Source organism: Rhinoderma darwinii, chromosome 5 (assembly GCF_050947455.1).
Source record: "Rhinoderma darwinii isolate aRhiDar2 chromosome 5, aRhiDar2.hap1, whole genome shotgun sequence".
Taxonomy (NCBI): domain Eukaryota; kingdom Metazoa; phylum Chordata; class Amphibia; order Anura; family Rhinodermatidae; genus Rhinoderma; species Rhinoderma darwinii.
The window spans coordinates 209,178,628-209,198,462 of record NC_134691.1 but is presented as its reverse complement, the minus strand read 5'-3'; the positions used below and the strand labels follow the sequence as shown (position 1 = coordinate 209,198,462).

The window sequence follows — 19,835 nt, the reverse complement described above, 5'->3', positions numbered from 1 at the left end:
AAAAAAAAAAATTCGTGATTGATACAGGTTTCTTTTCTTATTAGTTTTATACACCTAATTATGTTTTCTTTCAGAGTTCTTAGGCTTATAGTCTTAAAAAAATATATAGTTTTTTTACTTTTAAAGCTCGTTTTTTTTCCTGGTAATATAGAGTTAAACTAAAATAGAAAAAAAATGTGGTTATTGTATACCTTGATATTACGTCTCTATTTCAGGGTAATTGGGTCAGGGCTGGCGTTATAACAATGATTGACGGGGATCATTATTTTGTGGGATGTTGAATCATTTTTATTCAATTTTTTTATTTTTTTTTATGGCCTGTCCCTCAAAGGCCAGCAAAGACCTGTGGGAGACTTTGTTATTATTATTTTTGTTTACACTCTACTTCTCCACTATCACTGAGTTACGGGGAAATCAGCCCTGTTATAGTGAATATTGTCACTTGCATAGCTGTTCTGGGTCTAGTTAGAACCAGTAGCGGCATACCGGTGATCATGTGACCAGTCACATGATGAAGAGGGACAATAGCTTCGGCTGCCTCTATTCTATACACAGCGCTCATTGAGCGCTGTGTACATGAGTGAAGAGAAGACAATGGTGAAAAACACTTCTGTCTTCTCTCCAGGGTCTTTGGCAGTCTCGGACTACCAGGCACCAGACATTCAGCTGCCCAATCGCACAGACAGCAAGCTTAAACACGTGTATATATACAGTGGGCGGTCCTGAAACTATTTAAGTTGTTGGTGGCCTATAATCTTTTGCTCAATTATGTGACCAACTCTCTGTGCCTCATTTGCAATTATATTGATACTTTCAATTACGTCATGCCCTAATGCACAATTCCCACCCCCTTCGTGCCCATTCCGACTACTCTTTAGGCACTGTAAACTCACCTAATGTCAGTCAAGGTTACCTCTACTCCTTTGTCAGTTCCTGACAGATGGTTAGCCCATATTCCAAATTTATCGACTGATGACTAGGGTGATATACTGGAATCACCCTTATCAGTATAACCTTAACCGCTTCCCGACCGCCCACTGTATATTCACGTCGGCATTTGCTGGGCTCTGTGCAGTGCCGACGTGAATTTACGGTGGGTGTTAAAAGCGCGATCCGGGTGTCTCAGAGTAGCGCTGACACCCGGATCGCGCTGTTATCACCTGCCTCTGGTCCCGGAGATATGATCGGGACCTGATTAGTTCAGGTCCCGGTCATGTGATCGCAGGGAAAGTGTGTTGTAGCAACGAACTGGAAAGTTTGTTGCTATAACAAACTGGAAATTTTGTTGCTACAACAAACTTTCCCGGGGACCGATTGCTGGTGCTGCAGTCGGTTACAAGGCAGAACCGGGGGCCCCCGAGTCTGCCATGCACGGCAGCCTATGAGAACCAGCCGGATGCTGGTTCTCATAAGCTTCCTGTCAGTGTAACTCTCAGCGTCACACTGACAGTTTATAATACGTTACACTACCTAGTAGGTAGTGTAATGTATTATAGCAGCTATCAGTGCTGCCAGTCTTCAAGTAAAACAAGTAAAAAGTAAAAAATAAAGTAATAAAAAAGTTTTATAAAAGTGTAAAAACAAGTTATAAAAGTTACAAAAAAAAATAATGCTTTTTTTCCTATAATAAGTCTTTTATTATAGGAAAAAAATGAAAATGTTAAAAAAGTACACATATTTGGTATCACCGCGTTCGTAACGACCCAAACTATAAAACGCTAATATTATTTTTCCCGCATGGTGAACACCGCAAAAAAAATAATTAAAAACCAGTCAATCACTTTTTTTTGGTCATCAACCCTCCCAAAATATAGAATAAAAAGTGATCAAAAAGTCGCATGTACCCCAAAATAGTACCAATAAAAACTACAACCCGTCCCGCAAAAAACAAGCCCTTACACCGCTTTATTGACGGAAAAATAAAAACGTTATGGCTCTCAGAATATGGGGACACAGAAAATAAATTATTTTATCAAAGTGATTTTATTGCGCAATCGCCACAAAACATAAAAAACCTATATACATCTGGTATCGCCGTAATCGTACCGACCCGCAGAATAAAGTAAAATGTCATTTATACCGCACGGTGAATACTATAAAAATACAAAAAACATTGTCAGAATTTATGTTTCTTTGTCACTTTGCTTCCAAAAAAATCTAATAAAAAGTGATTTAAAAAAATCACATGTACCCTAAAATGGTACCAATGAAAAGTACAGATTGTCCCGCAACAAATAAGCTCTCACACAGCTCCGTTGGAGAAAAAATAAAAAAGTTCTGGCTCTCAGAATATGGCGATGCAAAATGTGCAGAGTGGGATTACCTGTATATTAATACTTTTTGGTCTGGTGTTTTCTCTTTCCTAGACTCCATGATTCCTGTCCCACTTGTATTAGATCCTAAGATTGCCTTGTGTGCTTTACTAGACTAACAATGGACACATCACGCTCGTATTTTTTTTTAAGAGAATGTTTGTTTATTCCTTTCACGTAAATCCATAACAATTCATTGAATGGCTGACAGACGACCCTCTTTCCTTTTGTATAAATGTATTAAATACTATAGTGCCGTATGAGAAAGTTGTGTATTATCATACGGGGAAACCTGCTAAATGTAATAAGATATGGGACCGTTGGCTCAATTCTAACACCACATTACAAACTGAAAATGACTAATAGATTCTGACTCCATACGTTATGCGCACTCTATGTGCAGTATTTTCTGTTATTGATTTGCTATTGTTCAGACGTGATTTCTTATGTAGCTGCACTGCGTTCCGGCAGTGTAATGACTATATGATCTACTATGTCTGCAACATACGACATTTATAATAATTAATAAACAAATTTGTTATTTTCTACGTACTTAAATGTGTGCGTGTATACGTGTACTTTTAGCTCTGATCAAATATTAAAATGTTGTGGGTCGAGATTTGTCCATGTAGACCCAAGTCTTCTCTCCAATATAAAGTTGTATGTGACCTTCATGCCTGCTATTGTTGTATAAATACTATTTCACTCATGTTTTCCCTTATACATTTACAGCATTTTGTCCTTACCACATTGGTCACTTCTCTGTTGTTGGAGTCGGGTTTGATTGCTATGTGAGTATAAGCGATTTCATCCCCTATACGAATTGTGATTCACTTTTTTTATATTTTTTTTTGTTTACGGTATTCTTGTCCTTTTTTTTTTTTTTTTCCTTTATGACCTAGGAGTTCCGGCTCAAGGTCTGCACCAAATCATGTTTCATTTGGTACAGATTTTCAGCTGGATTTGCAGCTGCGTACACCAGATGGAGGGTTAAAATAAAAACATTTACTATACGCACCTCTCCTGGTCTCCCATAGTGACGCCTCACTCCTCAAAGGGCCTGTGTATGTTCTTCTGGCCTCCTAAGGTAATGTTTTTTTCCCATGTGGGTGTTGCAGCCTGTGTTTTGCCTCAGCGGTAACATGGGCTAAATAGTCATCCAAGGAGGCCAGACAAGGAGCTGTGAGGCATGGCTATGGAATTGCCAGGGGAGGTGAGTGTGTGTGTTTTTTTTTTTGGGGGGGGGGGTTTCCCTCCGTGAGAATATATATTTTTTTCTACTTGCGATTTTTGCTGCGGGTTCGCAGCTTTTACACATCAAAATAATGTAACTTTTGCTATTTGTTGCGGGATGACACTTCCCCAATGAACTCAATGCAGAAAGCCTGCATCAAATATGCAACCATTGTGCAGCATAAATTGAAATTCCACTTTGCTGCTACTGTAGTATTTTCCATCTGCAAATCCGGGCAATATATCTGCAGCAATTATGCTACTTGCAATTGTAGCCTAAAAGGATTATGCACTGTTAAGCCATAACATTAAAACCACTGACCATTGAAGTGAATAACATTGATTATCTAATTACAATGGGTGCCATTGTAATTAGATAATCAATGTTGGGATGTATTAGACAGCAAGTCTAGTATATATTAGTCTGGTATATATTAGACCGTTTTTAAAATTGATTCGTTGGAAGCAGGAAAAATGGGCAAGCGTAAGGATTTGAGTGCCTTTGACAAGGGCCAAATTGTTATGGCTAGACAACTGGGTCAGAGCATCTCCAAAATGGCAGTTCTTGTGGGTTGTTCCCAGTATGCAGTGGTTAGTACCTACCAAAAGTGGTCCAAGGAAGGACAACCAGTGAACCGGCGACAGGAGGGGAGGGGAACGGAAGATAACCAGTCTAGTTCAAATCCCACAGAAGAGCTACAGTACTACAGCACAAATTTCTGAAAAAGTAAGTGCGGACGATGATAAAGGTGTCCGAATACACAGTGCATCGCAGCTTTCTGCATAGTTGCAGACCAATCAGTGTCACGTAAGCATCAGAACTTGACCTTGGAACAATGGAAGAAGGTGGTCTGGTCTGATGAATCACGTTTTCTTTCACATCATGTGGACAGCCAAGTGCATCGCTTACATGTTGAAAAAAATTACACCTATATGAACTTTGTGAAGAATGCATGCCGTCAAAGGCTCTGAAAAATGAAGTCTGATCCTTGGAGACTTTAAGCCGTGTATGTTACGGGGTTAAGGCAATGTGTCGCTAGAATTTTTTTTTTTTTTTAGTTAAACCATTATTATTTAAGTGATTACACATTGTTTTGATTTTTGTACTTTTTTCACAAGTCAGGAAATATTATGAATTAAATTGTAATTTATAACATTTCCATGTGCTGGTCACTAGAGGGAGCAGTTCTCAAAATTGCAGCATGGTCAATGTGATAAAGCAGCCTCATTGCTTTATGCTGCAAATTTGTAGACCCACTCGCTCCAGTGTCCTCACACAATCCCCCCCCCCTCCCTTATTCTGACTAGTGGCAGGAGAAGAAGGGGGTTGAATCTTCAAACCTCCTACACTGTGTGCCGCCATTTTCTGAGCGAATGCACAGTGTAGGAGGATTAGATACAGTGCTAATCAGACAGTATAACACGAACATACACAAACATAATACACACATCACATACACAAACATAACTTACCTGCTCCTGCCACCTCCGCTCCTATTCCTTGCGTCTTCGCTTCCTTGAACATATGGCCGGAAGTCGTCATCTGACTGTCCGGCAGCAGCTTCCGGTCCACATTAAAATGGCGCCGGATTTCGCTCTGCTATCGAGCTTAGTTTTGGTCTGTGTGGGAGCGGTGCATGCGCCATTCCCACACAGACGGCGTACGCTGCAGTAAATGGAACGGCTACCGTTCGCATTCTCTATGGGGATGTATGTGCCGTATTCCATCTCTGTAGGTGTCAATAATCGACACATACAGAGATGAAAAAAAAATGGCAGCCCCCATAGAGACGTAAAAGTAAGAAAAACAAAATAAGTAGAACACAAGAACACAAATAAATACAATTTATTTTAACCCCTTAGTGACCAACAATACGCCTTTTAACGTTCGTCACTAAGGGGCCTTAGGCTAGGCTGACGCCTTTTCACGTGAGCCTAGTCTAAGTCCTGCACGGGTCTCCCGTGCAGGCTGGAGCCGGGGCTCAGCTGTCTGATGACAGCTGAGCTCCTGCTTCAACGCCCGCGATCGAAGTTTACTTTGATCGCGGCTGTTTAACCCGTTAAATGCCGCCGTCAATAGCGACTGCGGCATTTAACTTTGTTTACAGAGGGAGTGAGCTCCCTCTGTCACCCATTGGTCTGCCCTGGACATATGCCTGTTAGGACGCGCCGGAGGCACGTCCTAACAGATTGCCTGTCAGATTTACACTGACCGGCAATAATGCTCTGGTATACGAAGTATACCAAAGCATTATACAGAGATCTGAAGATCGCACAGTAAAGTCCCCTAGTGGGACTAATAAAATAAGTCATCAATGTGAAATAAAGATTATTAATAAAAAGTACAGTAAAAAAATCAATTTTTTTCCATAAAAAGTGGTTTTATTTAGTAAAAGTGTAAAAAATAAATAAAAGTACACATATATGGTATCGCCGCGACCGTAATGACTCCATTAATACAGTTAATATGTTAATTAAACCGCAAGGTGAACACCGTAAAAAAAAAAACCCAAAAAAACAATGGCGAAATGGCAATTTTTTTCCATTGCCCCCCAAAAAAGTCATAATAAAAATGAATCAATAAGTCCCATGTGCCCCAAAACAGTACCAATCAAAACCACGTCTCGTCCCGCAGAAAACAAGCCCAAAAAATCACTACATTGATGGAAAAATAAAAAAGTTACGGCTCTTGGAAAGCGACGATGCAAAAACAAATAATTTTAGTTCAAAAGTCGTAAAACCTAAAAAACCTCTACATATGTGGTATCGCCGTAATCGTACCGACCCATAGAATAAAGGTAAGATGTTATTTACGCCGCACAGTGAACGGCGTCAATTTAAAAACGCATAGAACAATGGTGGAATTTCAGGTTTTTTTTATAATCCCCCCCAAAAAAAGTTGTTAAAAGTTAATAAAAAAATTATTTGTACCCTAAAATGGTGCTATTAAAAAGTACAACTAATCCCGCAAAAAACAAGTCCTCATACAGCTATGTAGATGAAAAAATAAAAAAGTTATAGCTCTTTGAATGCAACTATAGAAAAACAAATAAAATAGCTTGGTCATTAGGGCCTAAAATGGGCTGGTCACTAAGGGGTTAATATACTAAAAGCAATATTATAAAAAAAATTAAAATATTTCATGACACCTTCCCTTTAAAGGATCTGCTGCTAATGTCTTGGTGCCAAATACCACAGGACACCATCAGAGGACTTGTGGAGTTCATGCCTCAAAGGGTCAAAGCTGTTTCGACAGCACAAGCAGGACCTACACCTATCTAGACAGGCAGTTCTAATATTATGGCAGAATGGTGTGTGTGTGTGTGTGTATGTGTATATATATATATATATATATATATATATATATATAAATAATGGCATTACACAAGCTAACACAAAACATAGTTCTAAAAATGTAGATATGTTCTATAACCTTATGGTCTCAATATATTAGCAAGTTTTAACAGCCTAAATACCATATGTGCACGAAATTATGTAGGCAAAATTTCTAATATAGTAATTAGTCCTTCTATAAATATGGGTGTTTAAATAAAATGTATCATTTTTTTATCTAGATAAATGAGTGAGCTGATCTCTGTACTAAGTGGTATGATAATAAATAAAATCTCTAGTTGTCTCAATGGGAAGTGGTTAATTCGCATACCCCTAGTGTCTAGCATGTTGAAGAGGTTAACTATAATATCCCTAATTTTCTAAAGCCATGTTTCTCAATGCATCTAAGCCAGGAATCATGTCTCAAACAAATTAGATCCCGGAGAGGGCAACATCAACCAAAGGTTTAAAGCATAAGGCCTAGAGGGGTGAAGGGCTTAACCCAATCACATGTACAAATATTACATATACAAAGTTCATTTTCTACCCGTATACCCATTTATTTTCTGAAAATAAATACCTGGCAAGCTGTCAAAATTCCTCCCAGCATTCACGACTTCCATGCAGTTTTGCATGAAAGCATCGGTTTTGGTATCAATTGCATTAAAAAAATTCATATTTGCGGCTGAAAGCCTCCTGGGCTAAATAGTCAATCAAGGAAGCCAGCAGCACTCAGGCCAGACAGTGAGCTGTGAGGCGTGGCACACATTCAATTTTCGTTGCTGCTTTTGATGCAGGTTTTTATGCAATAGCCAAAAGTGGTTCCAAAAAGAAGAAAAAGTATTAAGAAAAGAAAAACAAAAAATGTAGAAACTTAAAAAAAAAAAAAAAAGGTTGTGTTACATCCAACTTCTCACTGTAATGGCCAGGATAGGAGATAACTCCGATAGACGCCGTTTAACCACTTAGATGCCACAGTCAATAGATACTATGGCATCTAAGTAGTTTAGAGGATGACATCCGTCATCCAGTTAGCCCCCTGTGACCCAATCGCGGGGTGGTTATGGCAGTTTCTGGGCTTAATTAAGGCCCCCAGTTCTGCCATCTTTGCGTTCCTATTAACTTAATAGGAGCTGGTAAAAATCACAATACACTGCTGTACATAAGTATTGTATTGTACTAGCTATCAAACAATCGCTTGTTAGAGTCCCCTAGGACACTAAACATTTTATGTAATATACAAAAAAAATACTAGCAGAGTACTTGCTGAAATAAAAAAAGCCAGAAATTGGTCAATTTGGCTCCAAAGTAAAATGGAATAAAAAGTTTTTTGTACCCAAAATGGTACCAATAAAAACTACAGCTCGCCCCGCAAAAAACAAGCCCTCACTGCTCCATCGACCGAATTAAAAAATGTTATGGCTCTTACAATGTCGACACACAACATTTATATTTTTTTAAATATATTAGTTTTTTCTTTGTAAAACTTAATAAAGAAAAACCTGAAATACCCTTAGTATTTCTGTAATTGTATAAACACACAACATTTCTTTTAATTTTTTTTGGTTTTTTTTCAGTATATTATATGGTACAATAAATAATGTCGTTTAAAACGAAAACTTGTTTTGCAAAAAAATAAGCTCTCATAAGGCTATGTCGACGAAAAAATAACAAAGTTATGGCTTTTGGAAGGCAGGAAGGAAAATACAAAAATGAAAAACTAAGAATGGCTGTAGTGGCATTGGGTTAAACATTGCAAATTAAAGTTTTTGGTAAAACAAATTGTCCAAATAAGTCCTTTATCCAAAGATCTTCCAAAAATTTGTGCTACATTTTATAAAGTTTACACACAAAACGTCTACATCCACATGAACATGGTTTTAAATAAATTAATAAATAGTAGTAATGCTGTGTTTGGGTTTAAAATAAAAATAAGAATATCAATCTAACAAGAATATTTAGAGAGTCTCTCATGAGTGGTATAGTGCCAAGGGACTGGCGCAGGGCAAATGTGGTGCCTATTTTCAAAAAGGGCTCTAGGTCTTCGCCGGGTAATTATAGACCAGTAAGCTTAATATCAATTGTGGGGAAAATGTTTGAGGGGCTATTGAGGGACTATATACAGAATTATGTGACAATAAATAGTATTATAAGTGACAGCCAGCATGGTTTTACAAAGGACAGAAGTTGTCAAACCAACCTGATTTGTTTTTATGAAGAGGTAAGCAGAAGCCTAGACAGAGGGGCCGCTGTGGATATAGTGTTTTTGGACTTTGCAAAGGCATTTGACACTGTCCCTCATAGACATCTAATGGGTAAATTAAGGACTATAGGTTTAGAAAGTATAGTTTGTAATTGGATTGAGAATTGGCTCAAGGACCGTATCCAGAGAGTTGTGGTCAATGATTCCTACTCTGAATGGTCCCCAGTTATAAGTGGTGTACCCCAGGGTTCAGTGCTGGGACCACTATTATTCAACTTATTTATTAATGATATAGAGGATGGGATTAATAGCACTATTTCTATTTTTGCAGATGACACCAAGCTATGCAATATAGTTCAGACTATGGAAGATGTTTGTGAATTGCAGGCAGATTTAAACAAACTAAGTGTTTGGGCGTCCACTTGGCAAATGAAGTTTAATGTAGATAAATGTAAAGTTATGCATCTGGGTACAAAAAACCTGCAAGCATCATATGTCCTAGGGGGAGCTACACTGGGGGAGTCACTTGTTGAGAAGGATCTGGGTGTACTTGTAAATCATAAACTAAATTTCAGCATGCAGTGTCAATCAGCTGCTTCAAAGGCCAGCAAAATATTGTCGTGTATCAAAAGAGGCATGGACTCACGGGACAGGGATGTAATATTACCACTTTACAAAGCATTAGTGAGGCCTCATCTAGAATATGTAGTTCAGTTCTGGGCTCCAGTTCATAGAAAGGATGCCCTGGAGTTGGAAAAAATACAAAGAAGAGCAACGAAGCTAATAAGGGGCATGGAGAATCTAAGTTATGAGGAAAGATTAAAAGAACTAAACCTATTTAGCCTTGAGAAAAGACGACTAAGGGGGGACATGATTAACTTATATGAATGGCGCATACAAAAAATATGGTGAAATCCTGTTCCATGTAAAACCCCCTCAAAAAACAAGGGGGCACTCCCTCCGTCTGGAGAAAAAAAGGTTCAACCTGCAGAGGCGACAAGCCTTCTTTACTGTGAGAACTGTGAATCTATGGAATAGCCTACCGCAGGAGCTGGTCGCAGCAGGGACAGTAGATGGCTTTAAAAAAGGCTTAGATAATTTCCTAGAACAAAAAAATATTAACTGCTATGTGTAGAAATTTTTTACTTCCCCTTTCCCATCCCACTTCCCCTTTCCCATCCCTTGGTTGAACTTGATGGACATGTGTCTTTTTTCAACCGTACAAACTATGTAACTATGTAAGAATTAAACATCCTAAAAAAACTGGGGCATGGCTTAGAGTTGTGTAGACATATTGTGCTTGGTGCTGCGCCCGAACTCCATCTTGTCTACATGGCTGAAACCACTCTCGGAGCTGATATTCTAATTCTTTTCTGTCAAATTCTGACCAACATCTGTACTCCTGGCTAAAGGCAGCTCGGAGTCAGAAGCCCAGAGTTGTAGGGATTTCTGACAACTGTAACTGGGATCCACCATCTTGCACACATGAATGCAGCCACAATATACCCTTTATGTATCAGGCACCAGCAAAATAAACTAAGCGCCACTAGAAGGCCACAAACTCCCCACTTGGCTGCCTACATACTATGAAAATTGGGAAGGGTTCCGCCCCCACAGCGCCAATTTTAGGGAATCTTGGGCGTATTCACAGCAATCAACTATGATAAGGCTTAGGGCGGATTTACACGAGCGTGTGCGTTTTGCGCGCGCAAAAAACGCAGCGTTTTGCGCAAAAGGCATCATTGACACTCTGTTTATATGTTTGTAAAAAGAAAAGCACGTGGTGCTTTTCTGTTTTCACTCCTACTTCTTACTGCTGTTGCGTGAATCACGTGCGTCCCACGGAAGTGCTTCCATGTGATTTTCAAGCACCCATTGACTTCAATGGGTGCGTGATGCACGAACAGCGCAGAAATATAGGACATGTGCGTTTCAATCAGTGGACACGCTGCGTGAAAATCACGGACTGTCTGCACGGCCACATAGGCTAACATAGGTCCGTGCGACGCGCGTGAAAATCACGCTTGTTGCACGGACGTATATCACGTTCGTGGAAATCCGCCCTTCCAGGCCTGATGTCTTGCCCTCCCACAATGAATTAAATAACTTTCTTGGGACCCATGACTGGCTTATGGGGAATGTGCTGTCTGCCTACGCATGTAGAGTGCAATATAGTATAGATAAAGAATTGGGACTTATTAATGAAACTCGGGGTGGAAAGAGATGTTGAACATTTTTTTTTTAAGGTGAAGTCTAAATTAAAAAAAAATGGCAAAAATCTCTAAATTGTATGCTAACCAATCATAGAAGCCTGACAAATAATTAATGAACTGGAATGAATAAAGTCAGAGGGAGACTGACATAGAGGAGATTATTGAGACATGGTTGGATGATATATATTGAAGAAAAAAAAAGCTAATTGCTCTGTTTTGGCTTGCTAAATCAAGTGGTTTGTATATCAAGTGGAGTTACTAAACCGGATTGACTTGCTGTGTTCTTCTGTTGGATACTGTGTGGGATACTGTGTGGGATACTGTGTGGGATATATGAATTTAGTTCTTGCTGGCACAATTTAAAACCCTTTTTTCCTTCTTAGTCTCTGTCCTGCTTTGCAGCTGTCTAGGGGGAGGGGTTAAGTGCTCTCAGGTAGTATAAATTAGGCTGGGTTCACACAAACATGTTACGTCCGTAATGTACGGAACGTATTTCGGCCGGAAGACTCGGACCGAACACACTGCAGGGGGCCGGACTCCTAGCATCATAGTGCTGTACGACGCTAGGAGTCCCTGCCTCTGTGTGGAACTACTGTCCCGTACTGTAATCATGATTACAGTACGGGACAGTTGTCCTGCAGCGAGGCAGGGACTCCTAGCATCGTACATCACTATGATGCTAGGAGCCCAGCCCCCTGCAGTGTGTTCGGTCCGGGTCTTCCGGACGAAATACGTTCCGTACTTTACGGACGTAACATGGTCGTGTGAACCCAGCCTTAGCCATCAGGCCTCTGTAGATCTTGCTCTGTTTTGGCTTGCTAAATCAAGTGGTTTGTATATCAAGTGGAGTTCCTAAACCGCAGTTAAAAAGAGGAGTTAAAGCCCCTGTAAGTACTCTTCTTTTCTTTTACTTTAACAATTGTTCACAGTTTTTTTTGTAACTGGGATAATGGATAGCAAGTTTGGAGATTTTCTTCAGTACGCAGTTTGCCATATGTATGCACGGCTGGAGCCTGAGTTCCAGGGTGAATACCTCGGTGGCAGATGTGAGCATGTTGTTCACCTGGAAGCTCGCATTCGAGATCTGGAGTAGCAAAATGCAACACTAAGGGCAATAGACAATCTTGAGCGGAGCATTCTGCTCACTGAGCAAGCAGTTAGTGGGGTAGAACTGGAGGGTGAAGACTTTTCAGCAGGATCAGGCAACTAGCTGGATTAATGTAGTTAGGGGCAGTAGAAAGGGGTCCAAGAAAAGGAAGGCCAATCCTGTGTCTGCTATTCCATGAAAAATTGCCAAGTTGGGTGGTGATGCGAGGGTGTCGGTCTCAGAAATGGCAGTCCTATTGGATACTGATCTCCCTAACAGTCGTGATACAGCTTAGCTAGTAGTCGGCGGGATGGTAATGCAGGTAAAGCAAGACAATTGGTAGTTGTAGGGGATTCTATAATCCGGAAGAAGGATAGAATAATTTGTCGCCAATACCGCCTCAACCGAATGGTTTGCGGTCTCCCTGGTGCCAGGGTTCGGCATGTGGATAAATTACTGGGATTAGCTGGTGATGATCCAGCTGTCGTGGTCCATGTAGGTACCAATGACAGAATAAATGGTAGGTGGAGGAGCCTTAAGAATAATTTTAAAGAACTATTCTACAAGCTGAAGAGAAGGACCTCCAAGGTTGTATTCTCAGGAATACTGCCTGTGCCATGCGAATCACAGGAAAGACAGCGGGAGCCCAGGGAGTTAAATGCATGGCCGAAGTCTTGGTGTAGAGGAGAAGGCTTTGGGTTTCTAGAGCACTGGGCTGACTTTTCGTTGGGGTACAAACTGTATTCTGCAGATGATTTGCACCTAAATGGAAGGGGGTCTGCTATGCTGAATTCTAGCGAGAGAATTCTAGCTGGGGTGGCGGAGTATTTAAACTAAGGCTAAGGAGGGAGGTCAATGTAGAAAAAAAAGGGGTAGTTAGGTTAGAGAGGTGTCAGACTATATTGGTGGGGGGAGAAACAGACTGTGGGGAGAGGACTAGACAACAGAATCAGGAGATCCTTTTGTTACAAAACCGCAATGAAAATAAAAATGCCCAAATAATCACATTTCTGAAAATGAAAAAATTAAAGGTAAGTTAAAGTGTGTTCACAAATGCCAGAAGTCTAGCAAGCGAAATGGGGGAGCTGGCCTTGGGACTGGAAGAAAATATAGATATAGTTGGTATTGCTGAAATATGGCTAGACTCTTCACATGACTGGGCTGTAAATCTACTGGGTTTTACACTGTTTCGGAAAGACAGGACAAATAGGAAAGGCGGTGGTGTATGTCTGTATATGAGAAGTGATATGAAGGCGAGCGTGAAAGAGACAATAGTGGGTGAAGATTGTGAGGAGGTTGAAACCTTGTGGGTGGAATTACAAATGGAGGTAAACACTGAAAAAATTACTTTTGGTGTAATCTATAGCCCCCCCCCCCCCCCCTATGTAGCTGAAGAGATAGGTCAAATATATAAACAAATGGAGCAGGCTGCACAGGGGGGTACTGTAGTGATAATGGGAGATTTTAATTTCCAGGATATTAATTGGTGTCATGGTTCGGCTTCAACTGCAAAGAGGAGAAATTTCCTCAACCTGTTGCAGGAAAATCTTATGGGGAAGACCCGACTAGAGCTGAAACTCTGTTTGATTTGGTCATTTCTAATAATGCAGAGCTTGTTGGGAATGTCAATGTTTGTGTGAACCTCGGTAACAGTGATCACAATGTAGTTACATTTTACCTATCCTGCAAAAAAGAAACACAGGCTGGGAGGACAAAAACACTTAATTTTAACCCCAAGCCATTTTTTACGTTTTTCCATCGTCTCATTCCAAGAGCTATAACTTTTTTTATCTTTGCGTCGACATAGCTGTATATGGTCTTGTTTTCTGCGGGACAGGTTGTATTTGTAATAGCACCATCTTGAGGTACATATTTATTGATTAGCTTTTATTAACTTTTTTTTGGGGAGAATAGAAAAAAACCTGAAAATTCGCCACTGTTTTTCGCGTCCTAAATCTACGCCGTTTACCGTGTGGTATAAATAACACAATAACTTTATTCAGCGGGTTGTTACGATTGCAATGATACCAAATTTGTATCGTTTTTGTATGTTTTACTACATTTACACAGTAAAAACGCTTTTTTTTTCAAAATTATTTGTTTTTGTGTCTCCATATTTGAAGAGCCATAACTTTTTATTGTTCCGCCGATGCAGTTTGTATGAGGGATTTTTTTTTGCGGGAAGACTTGTAGTTTTTATTGGTACCATTTTGGAGTAGATGCGACTTTTTGATCACTTTTTATCACCTTTTTTTTTATCAGGATTCACAGAAAACAGCAATTTTTCCATAGTTTTTTATTTAACTTTTTACGGCGTTCACCATGTGGGTTAAATAATTTAATAGATTTATAGTTGGGGTCGTTACGGACGCGGCGATACCAAATATGCGTAACTTTTTAACTTTATTTTGTTTTTTATTTTGTTTTTTTTAATAGGAAAGCATTTTGTAAGGGGAAAAAGTGGGGTTTTCATTTTTTTTTCCAATTTTTTTAATTAACTTTATTAAACATTTTTTTTTACTTTTTTACTAGTCCCACTTGGGGACTTTAATATGCGATCATCCGATCGCTATTATAATACACTGCAATACTTTTGTATTGCAGTGTATTACTGCCTGTCCGTTTAAAACGGAAAGGCATCTACTAGGTCATGCCTCCAGCATGACCTAACAGGCATTCACTACAGGCAGACCTGGGGGCCGCCGGCTGCCATCGGAGACACAGACACTTGGCGATCTTATCGCCGGGTGTCGGTGGGAGAGAGAGGGAGCTCCCTCCCTCTCTCCAAAACCACTCAGATGTGGTGCACGCTATTGAGCACCGCATCTGAAGGGTTAAACGGGTGAGATTGATACTTATATCGATCTCACACGTTCGAGCAGTGATGCCCACAGCCCTCAGCTACATCTGGCAGCTGAGAGCAGGGAGATTTGACAGCTCCCTGCTCTGTTTATTTATCCTGATGCAGCGCCGTAAAAAGGCTTATGCATCAGAATAAAGCCCGTTAGTGACCGACGTGAAAAGGCGTATTAGCGGTCACTAACTGGTTAAGAAGGCCAATTTCCCCAGGATGAGGGCTGCAATTCAGTATATAGACTGGAAAGAACTAATGTCAAATAATGGTACAAATGATAAATGGGAGATTTTCAAATCTATTTTGTGTAATTATAGTGCAAAATGTATTCCTATAGGTAACAAGTATAAACGACTAAAATTAAATCCCACATGGCTTACACCTTCTGTAAAAAGTGCAATACCTGACAAAAAAAAGGGCATTTGAAAAATAAAAATTTGAGGGTACAGCTGTAGCCTTTATAAATTATAAATAGCTTAATAAAAATGGTAAAAAGGTAATAAAATCAGCAAAAATACAAAATGAAAGGCAGGTGGCCAAGGATAGTAAAACAAATCCCAAAAAATTCTTCAAGTATATAAATGCAAAAAAGCATGTAGGACCCCTAGATAGTGGTAATGGGGAGTTGGTCACAGTGGATGAAGAGAAGGCAGAGTTACTAATTGGGTTCTTTAGCTCTGTATATACAACAGAAGAAAGAGCAGCTGATGTAGCCGGTGCCAGTGCTGTTAATACATCTGTTAATATACTGAATTGGATGAATGTAGATATGGTCCAAGCTAAATTAAATAAATGTACACAAGGCCCTGGGACCAGATGGGTTACACCCTAGAGTTCTTAAAGGGAATGTGTTGCCAGAAAAACATGTTTTTTTAAAAATTAAACATTTAGTGTGTGGGTGATTAAACATTGTTCAAATTTTTTTTATTTTTTTCGCGAGTCAGGAAATATTATAAATTTTTTCTAATTTATAATACTACCCATTTTTGGTCACTAGATGGAGCTAGTTCCCAAAATTGCAGCATTGCAACATTGGGTTAAAAGCCCTCGCTCTAGTGAGCTCGCAGCATCCCCCCCTCCTTTATCCTGGCTAGTGCCGGGATAAACGAGGGGTTTGAAAGGTTTAACCTCCTACACTGTGTGTCGCCATTTTTTGAGGTAACCTACAGTGTAGTAGGTTTACATACAGTAGTAAACACACACAAACACTAACATACATTGAAATCTCTTACCTGCTCCTGCCGCCGCGGCTCCCTCCGACCCGTCCGCTCCGTTTGCTGCCGCTGTTCCATGTGCACAAGTCCGGAAGCCGCGACCGGAAGTAGTAATATTACTGTCCGGCCGCGACTTCCGGTCCACAGGAAAATGGCGCCGGACGGCGCCAATTTCGAATAGGACTGTGTGGGAGCGGCGCATGCGCAGTTCCCACACAGACGCCGTACACGGCAGTCAATGGGACGGGAGCCGTTCGCAGTCCCTATGGGACTGTGGCTGCCGTATTCCATGTCTGTGTGTGTCGTTAATCGACACACACAGAAATGGAACAAAAAATGGCAGCCCCCATAGGGAAGAAAAAGTGTAAAAATAAGAAACAGTAAAACACAAACACACAAATGAATATTAACGTTTTTATTAAAGCACTAACATCTTTAACATATAAAAAAATTATTTGTGATGACACTGTTCCTTTAAGGAGCTTAGTTCAGTTCTGTCCCCCTCTTCATAATATTTAGAGATTCTCTAGTGACTGGCATAGATGTTGCAGATTGAAAATTGCGATTTCCCACATATATGCTATTTCAGTGCCCGATGAGTTGTGCCACTGGAGACACACACCCCATAAATTGTTAAGTGGGTGCTCCAGAGTACAGTAGTACCCCATATGTGGTCGTTTGGGCACACTGCCAGGCCTAGAAGGAGCGCCATTTGGCTTTTAGAGAGCACATTTTGCTTGGTAGTAGTTTTGTTTAGTGTTTTACTGGTCTTTCAGTTTATAATGTGGAGGCATATGTAAACTGGGCGTAGTACATCAGGGTACATGTAAACTGGGCCGAGTACATCAGGGTATATGTAATCTGGGCGGAGTACATCAGGGTATATGTAATCTGGGCGGAGTACGTCAGGGTATATGTAATCTGGGCGGAGTACGTCAGGGTATATGTAATCTGGGCGGAGTACGTCGGGGTATATGTAATCTGGGCGGAGTACGTCGGGGCATATGTAATCTGGGCGGAGTACGTCGGGGTATATGTAAGCTGTGAGGAGTACGTCGGGGTATCTGTAAGCTGTGAGGAGTACATCGGGGTATATGTAAGCTGTGCGGAGTACATCAGGGTATATATAAGCTGTGTGGGGTGCATCAGGGTATATGTAAGCAGGGCGGGGGTTCATCAGGGTATATGTAAGCTTGGTGGAGAACATCAGGTCATAATAGGATGATGTAATAATGAGGTAAATGAATAATAAAATGATCCATGGATAGTGACGTATGCTTTGAACCAATCCTTCATGCACAGGCTAGATTTTTGGGTGCAGGAGTCGCACTTCTAATGGGTGTCTGTGGTATTGTACAAAATATCCGCACACCAGCATTGCCTAATCTTTGACTTCTGCACTAGCCCCATATGTAGCACAGCCCGCAAAATGTCATAGTTTCCGTTGCATTTACAGGGTCTTCCAGTGGGGGCTGCAAATAATCACGTGGGGTTTTAGTTGAAGAACTTCTGCACATATAAATTAGTCTGGACCGTCGTTTTGCATTAATTACACAATAAAAACGCTTTTTGCTAAATAAAATAATATTTTAGTGTCCCCATATCCTGAGCGCCATAACTTTTTTTATTTTTTTGTCGACGCAGCGAAGTGAGGGCTTGTTTTTTTGCATGACAAACTGTAGTTTTTATTGGTACCATTTTGGGGTACTTGCGACTTTTTGATCACTTTTTATTCAATTTTTTTGGAAACAACGTGTCCAAAAAAGGAATTTCTGCCATTGTTTTTTATTTTATTTTTTACGGTGTTCACCGTGCGGGATAAGTAATGTGATATTTTTATAGTAAAGGTCGATACGAACGCGGCGATAACTATTGTATAGTTTTTTGGGGGGTTTTTCAAACTATAAAGGACTTGACCAAGGAAACAGGGCGGCTTTTTATTAGATGAATAATAATTATTAGTTTTTATTAGATAAAACTTTTTATTTATTTATTTTTCTAAAACTTTTTTTTTTAACATTTACCAGGGGAATTGAAGATCTTATCTGATCCCCTGTACAATACACTGCACTACTTATGTAGTGCAGTGTATTGTAACTGTCATTTTACAACTGACAGTCTATTAGGTCTTGCTTTTGGCAGGAGCTAATAGTCTTCCGTCCCTGGCCGACCAGGAAGTCTTTACTACGCTTCCTGGTTGCCATAGCAACCATCGGCACCCCGCGATTTTATGCCCCCTCCCTCTGTATCAATCACTTAAATGCTGCTGTCTCTATTGACTGCAGTATTTAAGGGGTTAAACTACGCCAATTGGAGAGAACAGTGATCGCCGCCGTTGCAGCGGGATGTCAGCTGTATATTACAGCCGACACCCGCTGAAGATGAAGCGCGCACAGCTCCTGTGCCCGCTTCATCCTCAGGGCGTTACAATACGCCCATTTGCGGGAAGGGGTTAATAAAAAGTTTTTGTTTTTTTTACATGACTTTCCCTGATCTTCTCACGGATATCACAGAAATGAGATCATAGAAAGTGACGAGCTTTCTCCTGTAGATGACGTCACAGCAATCGCCAGCATGTGGGCCTGCTGATTGGTCCCCAGGCCAGTAACAGAGTCTATTGGCTGTCAATGACCACTGCCGTCGCTGTGTTATCACTATGTGGTTTCACATAGTGACCGGTTATTCCTGCTCGGCAATAGTACGGCGCAGGTCCGCTTCAATAAGCGGCGTGTGCCGTACTATTGCGGTGCAGGTACGCAACAGGTTAATAAGTTATGTTTACTAGATTATTGTAGATGGGTCGTTGATCCAGGGATTTATTCTAGTTGCCATCTTGGAGTTGAGAAGGAATTTTTCCCGAAGATAAGGAAAATTGATTTTTGCTTATGGACGTCTTTTTTTGGCCTAAAAAACTTTGATACTATAAACTTAAAATTACCAAAATAAAGGAGGAACCCTCTTGAACCATTTCACGCGCAACAATTTTTACACTTTTGATGTACACAAATAAAACCTGAATTATAAATTTAAAAAAAATCATATTTTACTCCCATATATTTTCTGAAAGTAGACGCCTTACACATTTTTACAATTTTGCATCAAATTATAATGTTGTCAAAATTGAACCCCTTCCCACTCCTTGACGTACTATTCCATCATGATGTGTGCATCGTTCACGCTCCATGACGGAATAGTACATCACAGGAGGAACAGCCATTTCGGCTATACTCCCGGCACATACAGGAGCTGTGACAACTGCTGTCCCTAGTGGGACAAAATAAAAAAGTTAGTTATCTAAAAATAAGTATGAAAGTAATAAAAGTTCAAAATCCCCCTTTTTCTTTGATCAGTCCTTGGTTTATCTATGTTTTGTTTTTTTAACTAAC

The 19,835-nt window shown here is 40.2% G+C and overlaps 1 protein-coding gene across 2 annotated transcripts in view; it reads left to right on the top strand.

The window, feature by feature from the left end:
* The window catches only part of MARCHF6 (membrane associated ring-CH-type finger 6), a 375,114-nt gene that overhangs the window by 172,958 nt on the left and 182,321 nt on the right, over positions 1-19,835 (top strand). For both annotated transcript variants that reach the window (XM_075826906.1, XM_075826903.1), the window contains exon 11: positions 3,045-3,103. In XM_075826906.1, the coding sequence (XP_075683021.1) occupies positions 3,045-3,103 (59 nt within the window). The remainder of the gene's footprint in view (positions 1-3,044; positions 3,104-19,835) is intronic.